Here is a 14591-nt window from a genome sequence, read left to right as displayed (position 1 = left end):
CTTTTAGAACATAAATCTTATTGCACTATGAACAAAATAATGTGGATGATGATTTAAACAAAAGAACTGGGATTATAAGTATACAAGATTCAAGTAAAATGAGAAATAGAAATGATAAATGCAGTAATATGAACAAAAATGCAACTAAATGAAAGAAATTAAATCATAGTTCATACATGAATGAGGATTCCAAGTGGAAAAAACCGGATAGGAAGAAAAATGGTGTATTTCACATGATGGCTAATATGATGTGGCAAAGGAAATTACATGTAAACCAATTAATTGAATAAAAATAATGATCAGAGCCATTTTGATAAATGTTATTTAAATTTCAATGCGCCCGACAAGATTCAAACCCATATCCTTTTGCTTGTGAGGTCAGTAACTCAACCATTGCACTATGCAACCTTTCTGTAAATTGTTAGTTTTAAAGCTATAGAGCATCAAGCAAAATTCCAGAATTATTTTTCATTGATTGCTCACAAATGAGGGCCCGTCAGTGTTAATGGCTGCTGGGTCTGATTCCTTGGCCCTTAAACAACATCGCCTTACATATTGTTTCAAAAAGTTGATCCCACTACTGGAGATGTCTCCTTGTTAGTATTCCATTGTTCTTGTAAAAATAACAGTATGAGACAATTTGAATGAGTAACAATCATTAAAACTGTTCACTTTCTTCATAGGCTGGTGAATTACGTCCTGGAGAAACAGTCCAATGATAGTGATGGGAATCCACTGCTCCTGGCACGATTCCTACAAGCTATGTGTGATCTCTGCCCACACTTACAGCAGTGTTTGATGCCTCAGAGCTGTCGGGTGAGCTAGTCGGACATTTTGCAAATGTGTAAATTCATTTATTCAAATATCCCTGAAGTTTCTCATGTTTACAGACGAGAAACTTCAGAGATGTGAAAGAGAGAAGCTCTACATTAATAGGCAGATGCAGTTATTGTAGTTTTCTTGTGTAAAATATTCTATCAGTTACAATCGCTATTAACCTACTCACATTGTCAATTGTGGGAGCTTCTTCTTGATTAAGTTTCTTTATGTTTGAGAAATTATTATAATAAGTATATCAATGAAGAAGTAGCTATATAAAAAATAAACACTCATGTTCTGAAACATAATGACTACTACCCACTGTGAGATTGAATGCAAGTTAATGGTGTTGTGACCACATGATGTGACAAGCAAACAATATAAGTGAAGCAGAGATGAGTGAGGAATAATTCTAGCCACAATATGAGCTGCAAATGGGGAAATCCTCTAACATAAGCAACTTTGTTATGCCGGGTGCCTGGGATTAAGAAACTTAGAAACAGTGATGCTGGTAGCTTATCTGTGTGGCACTATTGTGAGCATCTGTAGAAAGTGGTTGAAGAACAATGAAACTGCAAATAAGCAACACAGCAACCGATGACGGCGGCCGGAGGCTTACCCACTGTGTAAAATCGGGCAGATCAGATGACAGTTTACAATTTCTAATGCAAGCACAAGTGCTTCAGTACACACTATTCAGCACACATTGTTGAACATGGGACACCACAGCTGACAACCCCTGCATTGGCGTATGTTGACCCAGCAACATTGTCAGTTACTAATGTATTGGGCCTGTGATCATTAAAGTTGGCTGTAGATCCAGGGAAATATGTTGCCTACATTTCTTATTACACCAGGTTGATGGTCATATCTTGATACACCATCATCCAGGTGAGTGAGTGCTAGAAACGTGTACTGTGCCGTGGACGCTGGCCTGTGGTGGCGGTATTACACTATGAGGTACATTCAAATGGGCATCTATGGAAGTGGTAGTAATCAAAGGCAACATGACAGCTGTGGACTATATGAACATAATTGTGGACTACCTGCATCCCTTTATGCTTTATGTATACCTCGATACCAATGGTATTTTCCAACACGATAATATTCATGTCGTGAGTCCTGAATCATACTGCAGTGATTTAAGGAATATGGTGATCTGGACCTGATGGAACAGACATCGGGAAGGTATCAGGTGCCAGCTCCATGTCCGCAGCTCACCGGCCCATAATTTATGTGCATTGCATGACCCGTACGTAGACAACTGGTACCACATACCTCCAGAAACTTATCAAGATCTTGTCAAATCCATACCATGTAGAATCACTGCTGTATTCTATGCCATTAAGCAGATGGTCATAACATTTTGGCTTATAAGTTTATTTAACAACTGATTTTAGAAAAGATATTAGCAGTTTACATGTTTGGGAAGTTGAAACCTTTTTGGATTTGATATTAACTAGAATTTACATCCCTGAGTCCAAAAACTCTGATAAATCCTCGAAAGAAAAGCTAATAATCTATTCTTGTGTGTTTTGTCTGAATATCGGAGATTTTGAATTTCCTGTCTGAGGGCTATTGGCAATGTGTTACATACTTTTGCACTGGCACATAAAATTCAATTATGAACCACAGGCAGGAACACAAGGTCTGCATGGAAATCAGTTCTACTTTTCATGTCATGGTTTTGAATGTTACGTCATCCAAATTTCATTCTGTTTACCAACTATGAATACCATTAAAAAGTAAATATAATGACATGTAAGTGTAAGAATGCTAAGGTCCCTGAAGAGGCATACATAATAATTTTATTGCATGCTTCTGTAGAGTAAATCCTCCTTTGACCTTAGTTGCGTAATCCCATGTGCAGATTAAATGTGCCTAGGAACATCACACGTGGAGTGTCATCCAGTGTGTGTCGATTGTAATGCTCCCTCGGCATCTCTCTTCTGGTCTCCTCTGTAGTACATGCTACATTGCCAATTCCGCATTCTTTATTGTGTTACTGAGTAAAGTGTTGTAGTGGTAAGACACTGAACTTGCTTTCAAGCTGATGACAATTCAGATCCCAACCTGGCCATGCAGATTTAAGTTTTTGTTGGTTTTCCTAAATCAGTTAAGGCATATGCTAAGATAGTTCCTGTGAAAAGGACACAATTGATTTCCTTCCCCCTACTTCTGCCAATCCAAGCTTCTACTCAGCCTCTAATTCTGTGCGTTTGATAGGACATTAAGCCTTAACTTCTTATTTTCCTTTCTTATGTCCTCTCACTGTTTTCCATATAACTTCTTTTACTCGCTTCAGATCAGTGTGTGACACTGCTTATTTTTGTTTCCTCTATTACTGAAGGTGTTAATGTTAGAACTTCAAGTTTAACACATATATTTCGGAACGACACAACAACACATATAAGTCACAGAGTAAGTTGACATGTGTACTCGTTAGCATTCGAATAAGCACTGAGTCCCAGTCTAGCGGCCGCTGCTCGGCTGGCCGCTTAGGTGGCGCAGCTGCTGCATGGCTGGCAGACAGTGCCGCACGTAGAGGACGCGCGTAATTGCGTGGCGGCACTTTGAATGATCGGCGAGTCACAACACTTTTCCTCCCTTTGAAATTGTTGCACTGGTCTTGATGGAGGTGTCCTGGAGATGGCTAACGTCCATAGGCGTTGTTTGACTCACCGTAAAGTCTCGAGGAGGCGGCTTCCCGTACAGACGGAAGTGTCCCCGATGATAACGGGTCGAGATGACAGGAGATGTAGGGGTCGAATCTGCTGGGGCCCCATGCACCAATCTGCCCATGGTGGCAAGTCCAGTTGATATGACAGGAGACATGGGCGATGTATCGGCGTCCATTGGAGGAGGAGGCGAGTAGATTTGCTCAGACAGAGGATGGGCCTCCGGTTCCTGCTTGGGCACGTCTCCTGGTGGCGTCCGTTCTGGTGCTGGCATCGCGATGACGGTGAGAGAGCTGCGTTGTGAGTATTGAGATATGCCAAGATCCCGAGCGTCAGGTAGAGCCAAAGGTGGTGTGGCAGCATTCAGAACAGGCGTTGCTGGCACCCGAGGCCAAAGCTGGTCCGAATGACGCACTGCAACACTCGTGTCCGTCTGGATTTCATACAGGCGTCTGCCACGGTGTCTTAAGATGCGGCCCGGGCTCCATTTTGGCCGCCTGCCATATCCCCTTACCCAGACGAGGTCGTCGGCGGTAAACCGGCTAAGTGAAGGCACTCGCGGCCGTGAGGTGGGAGGCCGCAGAAGATGAAGTAGCATGCGGGGCTGTCGGTCATGTAAGAGCTCAGCCGGGCTGTGGTCGCCCATGGGGGTGAAACGGTAAGACGCCAGAAATGGGAGAAGCGCCTCATCAGCAGCAGAAGAAGTCAGAAGTTTCCGCATCTGAGCCTTAAATGTGCGGACCAGTCGTTCAGCCTCACCGTTGGATTGTGGATGGAACAGCGGGGCCGTGACATGCGTAACGCCGTGACGAGCACAAAAATCCGCAAATTCGGAAGAGGCAAATATGTGGACCATTATCAGTAACAAGAGTAGAGGGGAGGCCTACCAAAGAAAAAATGCGGATTAGAGCACTGGTGGTTGCCGCGGTGTGTGCAATGTACAATGAAAGGAAAGTTAGAGTAGGCGTCAATTACGAGGAGCCAATAAGTACCTAAAAAGGGTCCCGCAAAGTCAGCATGAATGTGCTCCCAGGGCTTCTCAGATGACGGCCACGGTGACAAAGATGACTTCGGGGCAGCGGCCTGTGACGCACAAGGGCCGCAGGCAGCGACCATGTGTGCCATTTCAGAGTCGATGCCAGGCCAGTACACATGACGGTGCGCCAGAGATTTAGTGCGAGACACACCCCAGTGCCCTTGGTGAAGGAGGCGCAGGACCGAAGCACGCAAAGACGCAGGTACCACAACACGCGGCGAAGCATTGTCAGTGGAGAGGAGGATAACACCATCCCTAGCCGTGAGGCGGTAGCGCAAAGTGTAGTAGTTCCGCAACAGATCAGAAGTCTTAGCGGACGGGCGATCTGGCCAACCCTTCTGAATACAGCGTAAAACCCGGGAGAGGGTAGGGTCAGAACCCGTAGCAGCCGCCAGCCTGTCCCCAGTGATGGGGAACCCGTCCACAACCCGCTGCTCGGCAACATCCAGGTGGAAACACAAAAGTTCGTCCCTATTGAATGCCTGATCAGGACCCATGGGAAGGCGAGACAGAGCATCAGCATTCGCATGTTGAGCCGTTGGCCGGAAATGAATCTCATAATTGAAACGGGACAAGTAAAGAGCCCAACGCTGGAGGCGGTGTGCAGCCTTGTCGGGAAGTGACGTTGATGGATGAAACAAGGAAACAAGTGGTTTGTGATCTGTAACAAGATGAAATTTTGAGCCATAGAGAAAAACACCAAACTTATGAAGAGCATAAATGATGGCCCAAACTTCTTTTTCAATTTAAGAATACTTTTGTTGGGCATCCGTGAGCGTTTTGGAGGCATAAGCAATGGGTTGTTCCGAACCGTCAGAAAAACGGTGCACAAGGACTGCACCACCCCCGTATTGAGAGGCGTCTGGGCCAAGAACAAGATGTTGGCCAGGTCGATAAGTAGCCAGGCACGGGGCCTGTTTCAGCATAGTCTTTAATTTCTGGAAAGCCGCGTCACGTGATGCGGACCAGTGAAAAGGCACGTTTTTATGCAACAGGCGATGCAACAGCTGAGCCACCAAAGCCGCAGACGGTAAAAACTTGTGATAGTATGCTATTTTCCACAAGAAGGCCTGCAGTTCCTTAACAGACGTAGGGCGAGGAAGGGCATCGATCGCAGCGACAGTCTGTTGAAGCGGACGAATACCATCCTGAGAGAGTTGAAACCCCAAGTACATGATAGATGCCTGAAAAAATTGTGATTTCTGAAGATTACACTTAAGACCGGCAGTCTGTAAGACATGAAAAAGTGTGCGGAGATTTTGAAGATGTTCTTCAGTGGTGGAGCCAGTGACAACAATGTCGTCCATGTAATTGATACATCCAGGGACACGGAGCAGTAATTGTTCCAAGAATCGCTGAAAGAGAGCAGGGGCGCTAGCAACCCCGAATGGCAAGCGTTGGTATTGATAGAGGCCGAAAGGCATGTTAAGGACCAGAAACTGCCGGGAAGCAGCATCGAGAGGAAGTTGATGATAAGCTTCTGACAGGTCAATTTTAGAAAAATACTGGCCTCCAGCAAGTTTAGTGAACAGTTCTTCAGGATGGGGCATAGGGTAAGTGTCGATGAGGCATTGAGCATTTACAGTGGCTTTGAAATCGCCACAGAGACGAATATCACCATTTGGCTTAGCAACTACAACGACGGGAGAGGACCACTCACTGGAAGTGACAGGAAGCAAGACCCCTGACGCAGTGAGACGATCCAACTCCCGTTTTACCCGATCACGAAGGGCCACAGGAATGGGCCGAGCCCGAAAAAACTTAAGCCGAGCAGTGGGTTTGAGCGTGATATGAGCTTCAAAGTCGTTTGCACGGCCTAACCCAGGAGAAAAAAGGGACGAAAATGTTGTCGACAAGGAATCCAGTTGAGCATAAGGAATAGCATCAGAGACAATATTGACAGAGTCATCTATGGAGAACCCAAAAACGCGAAAGGCATCGAAACCAAAAAGATTTTCTGCGTTGCTCTGGTCGACCACAAATATGGGAACAGTGCAAACAACGGATTTGTAAGATACCTCAGCATTAAACTGTCCCAAGAGAGAAATCTTCTGTTTATTGTACATCCGTAATTGCCGAGTGACAGGGAACAGGAGTGGAGAACCCAGCTGAAGATACACCTGAGAATTAATTATAGTGGCAGCAGAACCGGTATCCACTCGCATGCGAACATCTCGACCAAGGATTTGGACAGTGAGGAATAACTTCCCTGAAAGGGAAGAAGTGCAATTGACAGACAACACAGAATCAGAATCAGCGTCATGTTCGTGGACATCATGTATGTGGTCGGATTTACAAACGGAAGACACATGACCTTTCTTTTTGCAATTGTGACACACAGCCCAACGTTGGGGACAATCCTCGCGTGAATGTTTCGTGAAACACTGCTGACATGAAGGAAGTTGCCGGGGGTTTTGCTGCAGTTTCTTAGCGGGTTGTTTACGGCTAGGCCGAGGCTGCGCCTGGGAGCGCACTGCGGCCACGTCGGCTGGTGGGGACGCGCCGCACGCGTCGTCAACAGCGCACAGAGGTTGTATTTCCCCGACATCACCCCACGCTTCAATTTGCGCCCCAGCGGCGCGAGAAATTTCAAAAGACTGCGCAATGGAGAGAACTTCATCTAGAGTCGGATTCGCCAACTGAAGGACACGTTGCCGAACTTCTTTGTCGGGCGCCGACCAGATAATAGCATCCCGTACCATGGAATCGGCATAGGATTCTTTGTGAACGTCAGTAACAAATTGACACTTTCGACTGAGGCCATGAAGTTCAGCAGCCCAAGCGCGATAGGATTGATTTGGTTGTTTTTGACAACGATAAAAGGCAACACGAGAGGCTACCACATGCATTTGCTTTTGAAAATAGACAGACAGAAGTGAGCACATTTCAGCGAAGGACAAAGACGCAGGATCCTTCAAAGGAGCCAATTGCGACAACAACCGATACATTTGAGGTGAAATCCAGGAAAGGTACAGAGACTTACGTGGTTGTTCGTCCGTGACATGAAATGCCAAGAAGTGCTGTCGAAGACGTTTTTCATAATCAGACCAGTCTTCCGCCGTCTCATCGTAAGGAGGAAAAGGAGGTATAGCCAACGACGAGAAACGCCCCGCATTTGACGCCGCGACGAAATCGCGAATTGCCGCTGTTAGAAGCGTTTGCTGTTCAAGGAGATTTTGCAAGAGTTGCTCGACAGTAGCCATGGAACCCTGTGAGTCAACGGTGAAAAGGAAAAAATCCCATCCTCGTCGCCAATTGTTAGAACGTCAAGTTTAACACATATATTTCGGAACGACACAACAACACATATAAGTCACAGAGTAAGTTGACATGTGTACTCGTTAGCATTCGAATAAGCACTGAGTCCCAGTCTAGCGGCTGCTGCTCGGCTGGCCGCTTAGGTGGCGCAGCTGCTGCATGGCTGGCAGACAACGCCGCACGTAGAGGACGCGCGTAATTGTGTGGCGGCACTTTGAATGATCGGCGATTTACAACAGTTAATATTTTAGTTTTTTTGTTGTGCAACTTTCTCATAATTTGAAGAATAGTTGGTGATATCAAATTAACATATGTGACCATTGCATCTCAGCATTGTCAGTTTGTGACTCACTATAAAGAGTTGTTCATTTGCAGCTTAAGCGTATTGTATTGGTGTTGTTATGTAGTCCAGCCAAAGAAGGGAAATTAGGGGAAAAAATTCGTGTGGTGGCAAATTTTTATACAGTGGTAGGGCGAAATGTTATGAATAGCATACTAAAAATCCTGACCTGTAGGGTGTGAGCGTTGGGGTGGGGGGAGTGGGGAGAGGGTGCATTTAAATGACACTTTTCCACGTTTTTCTTGAATTACTTGAAAACCATGGCTTCTAGTGAAACTGTTTCCCAGTACAAAATTGAAGTACATTGAATTTCCTACAAAAAAGCTCCTATTAATTATTTCTGTAAGACTAATAGTTTCCGTGTTATGAGGGGTGTAAAAGCCACAATTTTTTAAAAAAACAATGTTTTAATGGTTCAAATTAATGTTTAATGACCATTGAACTTGGAAATAACAGAAAATATACATTGGTTATTATAAAACAACATCTTATCTTCAATTTTTACATTTCAAATTCAACAACTGTATAATCATCATCGTCGTCATTGTCATCTTGCAGAGCGAGCAACGGTTCACCATTTGTACACATACTATAGCACGTGCTGCAAACCATTGAATGTATGATACCTCCTTTTCGGCGTCCATATCATTCCCCTCACCCAGTAGAACATCAGCAAAAGATGATGATCAGTATAGCTTCAGGTGCTACTGGGTCTTTGGTAGTCAGTGATGGAGCGATCTGTCCTCCCCTCGCTCTATCCCCATTCAGTCAGCAGTAGGAGTTATTGATCCACTGTTGTATGTACATTTCTAGAAACATCTCACCAGCCTATGCGACCTCTTCTGCTGGTGTTGAGTGCTTATTGAAGATATCAGATATTGTCTTCATCTTACTGAACAGCTTAACCATTCTCCTTTGCTTTTGTTGTAAATGGTGAGGTTGTGTTACAGCTGCTAAAGGCACGGATTGATAACAATTTGGAAAAACAGAAATATCATACACCATGGACTGAACATCATATAAGATTATGGCGGCAGCTGCCTTTACAGTTCTTTCCCATTCTGCTTGTTCATCTTTGCACCTAGAAGGTTACCGTGCATCATTTAAAATTTTTTCACCCGAACTACAAAAATGCACAACAGTTTTTTTGGTGCCGATTGTGGAGAAAACACGCTATTGCATCCCCGTACTTTTCTCTCTGTCTGTCTTTTTCTGTCTTTATATGAGGTAATGTTCCGGAAACTTGTTCCAACAACTTATCTAAGGTGAACTGGCAGTCATCATTCTCCTGTCTGTAATAGAATATTTCCTTCATTGACACATCAATCTCTTAATCCTCAGGAGTTAGCACACTGGACTCGCATTCAGGAGGACGACGGTTCAATCCCGTCTCCAGCCATCCTGATTTAGGTTTTCCGTGATTTCCCTAAATCGTTTCAGGCAAATGCCGGGATGGTTCCTTTGAAAGGGCACGGCCGATTTCCTTCCCAATCCTTCCCTAACCCGAGCTTGCGCTCCGTCTCTAATGACCTCATTGTCGACGGGACGTTAAACACTAACCACCACCACCATCATCCTCAGGATGTCCACTCTGTCTAGATTTAGGCACTGAACCTATGAAGAACCTTTTGTAGCAATCCTCGTGATACCATGCAGCATGTAGATTGCTAATGGAACAGGTATGTCTTTGGATGGTATCTCCCCATTCATCCTTCCTCTCCTGTTCACGAACTAAAATTGATGGAAGGATTGAACACCGTAAACCTTTCACCACCATTTTTTGGGTTTTTGTTCTGTTTATCAAAAAATTGCTTCTGCACAAAATAGACAGACAAATTTCACTTCAGTCGAACTCAATCTTAACTGATGTTGAAGGCTGTTCTCTTAAAAATCTTTTAATTGAATCACCTCTAGTATACTCTTTCCTGCAAGATGCAAGAACAACACTGCGTATTTTGTTTCTGAAACCTGCAGCTTTCCCATCTTTTCTCAAATAGCTGGTATTTAGCAATCCGTGTGTTCCTTTCCCTGCAACATTGCACAGGTCACTGACATCATCACACTCACAGATCAAACACTTCTCTACCGTTGTTTATAGGAACATATTTCGTGTACGGACTCTCTTAATCACTGCAAATAACTAATAGCTTAATAAAATGAATTTCAGATATGTGAGAGTCTCTGCTGCAATTTTTAATAATCAATAAAGTGTTTCGTGCTCTTAGCACACCATCATATAATGTGCAACAAGTCATGAAGTAATTATTACATGAAACTTTTGATTTGTGAATATATCTAAACTATTAAATGGCAGAATAAACAAAACGTGTGAAGTGCAAACATACCTTATAAAGGTAGAGGGAACCACTGAACTCGCGCAGCAGTAAAGTTGTTTTGTCTACTCACATATCAGAACTGGACTGAAAGTGCTGTGTGTAAATTGAAGAGTGAACAGTTCTCATGATGGAGGAAGGGGCCTTTCCCAAAGAGAGCCGCAACAAGCTTACGGTTGCCCAGCAATGAGTTTTCTGCCTACCAGTGCAAGGTGGTGTGCAGAGATGTACGTAGATTCTGTTCGCATGTGTAATTCTATTAATAACTAATATCTGTATTCCATTTAGTGTTAATGCATTTGTAGAAAATAAACACTTGTAACACGTGTTATCGTGCAACACATTTTGTGAAATATCAAAAATCTCCAGGTGTGTCTGCACACTGCATCACCAGTGATTTACGAGGTGCACTGTTGAAGTGTTGGTGTAACTTGGTGAAACTTGCTGTAGTTGCTTCTTGCGACGTGATGGGGTGGGTAGAGTGAGGACTCACTAACTCGCTCTTCATTTTGCAGACACATAAAGAAGGGAAGTGCTTGACGTCATTCTGCTGCATCATGCCTTCGCCTTCTACCCTCCACTGCCACCCCTCCCCCCCCCAAACCCTACCCTCACCCGCTGCCACCTGTCACATCCTCACAACAAAGTTTATCCTTCAGTACTGTTCTTCTATATGCAAATAAGTTATAGCCATTTAATATTTGGTCTTAATCAACTTCATTTAAAAGTTAAAATTAATTATATACCATTAAAACATTGTTTACATAAATTTGCTATTTTTCCACCCCTTGTAAAGTGAAAACTATTCGTCCTAGAGAAAAAGTGAATAGGACCTTTATTGTAGGAAATTAAGTGTACTTAAATTTTGTACTGGTAAACATTTTTGCTAGAAGCCACGATTTCAAGTTATTTGAAGAAAAACGTAAAAAAGTTACCTTTAAACACCTCAGTGGTCACACCCTACAGGTCAGGATTTTCAGTATGTTGTTCATGACATGTCCATGTACCTCAATACAAAAATTTGTGACTGCTCAAATTTTTTCCCCCTAATCGCCATTTTTTTTTTTGTCTTTGTCGACGGGGCAATATTATAATCATTACCAAGTATCATAAAATCTAAACTTCTATTGTCAGTCATAGCGTTGCAGTTTTATTGTAAATCACCTGATGTTCATGGTTTGGTCAACTATGGTGTGCACATGTTTATATATTAATAAAGTCTCTTTCCCTACCAGGCTTTTTTAGAGAACATGTAAGAACAGTAATCTATGCTTTCAGATTTATTTGCGCTAAATTCTATCAGGAAGTTTTTGTAGAATTAATTGAAAAGAGTACTTCTTTTACTGGCCCCTTTTCCTTAACCTCATCAGTCCTTTTCCTTCACCCCTCTCCCTTCCCCTTCAAACCTTCTACCAGAAGAAGGAGCTACTGGCTCTGAAAGCTAGCAGATTGTAATACAATTTTTATATATGTGTTCTGCCACTGATTGGTGAGTAGATTTTTTTATCCATACAATTGCTTATATTTTCAAAAATTGATTGTTTGCGTTGATATTAGAACGATCTTATTCATTAGATCATTGTTTTACACACATCTCATGTTGATGCAGAGGGGGGGGGGGGGGGGGGGGCATAGAGGATAGTCTGCCTCCGTGCAGATGAGCACCTGTGTCTGGCCTTCATCACCTGAAACAGTTTTGAATGCAGAGAGCGTTGACTGGGACCTCATAGTTAGGGTCCTTAATCCAACCAATTCGGTTCTCTAATGAAGTAATTGGAAGACTTATACTTTTGTTTTGAATGTAGTGTTAAATTATACTGCACAGGTTTGTTACGTGTACTTGGTAAATTAGGGATTGGCTATTTAACAGACTAAATCAAAAAATACTTTATTTAAAAGCAGATAGCTGCAAAAAGGTATTTTATTTTTGGTTATTTGTTACTAGTGTGTTCTATCAGTGTGCCTAAGAAAATGGTCATACCCAATATGCTCTAGTAAAGAAATCAAGAACCGAAATCAGTTGCAATATATTCTCTGTTGTTACAGTAGTAGAATATTGTGTTTAGAGCCAATTAATGAGGCTGGTTCATTTCTTTTTTTTTTTACAGATATCTGTGCACTCGTCAGATGGCCCACAGGAAGTAACACCATGGCAAGAAGTGTGCAATTTGTTGAAACAAGAAAGTCTACTATTGTGGAACAGGTGGAAGGAATGTACTTCAAAAAGAATACAGAAACTCGTGGGTGACACTTTGTTCTTTCCCACAAACTTGGAAAAATTGATGTGCCTCATGCCTGTGAGTTTGTAAACATTTTATTTGGTGTACTTTAATTTGACCTCAGTTTAGTAAGATTGGTTTGCTGAAATAGATTTTTTTAATTATATTTTTTTTTTTTTTAAGCAATGGGATGTTGTGACAATCGAAGAGGAAGGAGAGGGAGGACATAGAGTCCAGTCAAAAATCAGAGTGCCTTCCCAGCCGAGCCTGCCGTTGCAGACATTACTGAACAATGTTTGCCATGAAGTAAATGCCGTGGCTCCGCACACATTGCCTAGGTAGCTATTGTAATTATCAGGCTTCTTATGTTTTCAAACACACTTTAGGATTGACACATTTCTTTGTCAACATTTGTATTTCTTCAGAGGCTGCCTGAAAGTGGAAGAAGGATAAAAGTTTTAATCAGAATAATTAACATTGTTTGATTTATTTTAAGTATAATTGTAGGTATTAAAATCTTGATGAAATTGACAGAGCTTCAGAAGACCTGCATAGAATTTCAGGCATCGAGAGCATGAGCCACCTGTTTCACGAAGTAACAGGGTGGGGGATGGAATTCATTTGTAGTGTGGTCCCTAAGGAAATTGACATTTTATTGGATGACAGTTTATATGTTTTTTCATTTTTTTGTTATTTATTTAATATCTTGCCTTTGATTAAAGGCATTGTTCAATGCTTGTCCTTCAAAATTATTCCAGTGCACACTGATGACCGCTTACTTCTTGTAGGGTGGAAATTATTAAGAAATGATTGATGGAATAGCCATGGTTCACCACTGTCACTAGGCATAGCTAATTTTTTTTCATGTAGGATTTTGAAGAATGAGCACTGAACAGTGCACCCTTCCTGCTGTCATGCTTCCTCAGAACATTGATGATATATTTTTAATCTGGCTGCATGGCAGTGAGATGCCACAGTAGTTAATTGATCATTTGATGGGTGTATGTCAATAACACAATATTTACAGTGGAGGTGGAGGAAGACGAGAAGTTATCTTTTTTATATGTGCTGGTTGAACGGAAATCAGGTGGATGACTCAGCCATTCTGTGTACAGAAAACCGACACATACAGATCTGTATCTCAATGGGCATAGCTTTCACTTTCCAGCTTAGAAGAAAGTTGTGCTGAACACTTTAGCAGCTCCGTCCATTTCAGACAAGGACCATGTCGTCTCTGAGATTAACCGTCTGATGACGATGCTCAGAAGGAATGGGTATTCTATCTGTGATATTAGATCAACACTGTCAAAGAAACCATGATGTGATGCCATTCAAACGAGCCAAGACACCTGATACACAGCACTTCCATTTTGCAATGCAGCAACTAGCATGATTGGTAGAGTCCTAAATGGTTAAGGAATCAGACCAGTCTTCTGTCCACCCAGAACAATGTAAGAAATGTTGTGACCAGTTAAAGATAATCTAGGCCTGAAAGTGCCAGGAATGTATAACGTTCGTCGCGAGTGTGGCAAAAGTTGTATGTGCCAGTCCATATGGACAGTTGCTAATTGCTGCAGTGAGCATCATCACCTCCTTAAATGTAGGTATCTGGATGAATCAGTGGTTGCAGAGAACAGCCCATTGAATAAACACAAGACTTTTTTGAACAAACGAGAATATTTGCTCACACATCGACCTATTGGGAAACAGTTGAAATTAGATTTTGTGTAAATAATTTCATTAGAGACGCTGGCTACACACTTATCGATGCATGGAAATGTGCACTTCATAAAGAAAAAACACAGAGAATGACTTCTTGCAGCTTACCATCTTACATGAGGGATAGCGCTGCAAGCAACACTGAATAGAGGCAGAAACAAAATCTGTGGACATGGACAGTGCCACCCC

General features: G+C 42.6%; 1 protein-coding gene across 3 annotated transcripts in view; it reads left to right on the top strand.

Moving 5' to 3' along the window:
- The window catches only part of LOC126094496 (conserved oligomeric Golgi complex subunit 1), a 135392-nt gene that overhangs the window by 76898 nt on the left and 43903 nt on the right, over positions 1–14591 (top strand). For all 3 annotated transcript variants that reach the window (XM_049908904.1, XM_049908905.1, XM_049908906.1), the window contains exons 10-12: positions 684–816; positions 12573–12761; positions 12867–13021. In XM_049908904.1, coding sequence (XP_049764861.1) covers positions 684–816; positions 12573–12761; positions 12867–13021 — 477 coding nt within the window. The remainder of the gene's footprint in view (positions 1–683; positions 817–12572; positions 12762–12866; positions 13022–14591) is intronic.

The sequence above is a fragment of the Schistocerca cancellata genome, chromosome 8 (genome assembly GCF_023864275.1).
Source record: "Schistocerca cancellata isolate TAMUIC-IGC-003103 chromosome 8, iqSchCanc2.1, whole genome shotgun sequence".
Lineage (NCBI taxonomy): Eukaryota > Metazoa > Arthropoda > Insecta > Orthoptera > Acrididae > Schistocerca > Schistocerca cancellata.
Note: the sequence above shows the minus strand (reverse complement) of the source record. Positions and strands in the feature narration are given on the sequence as shown.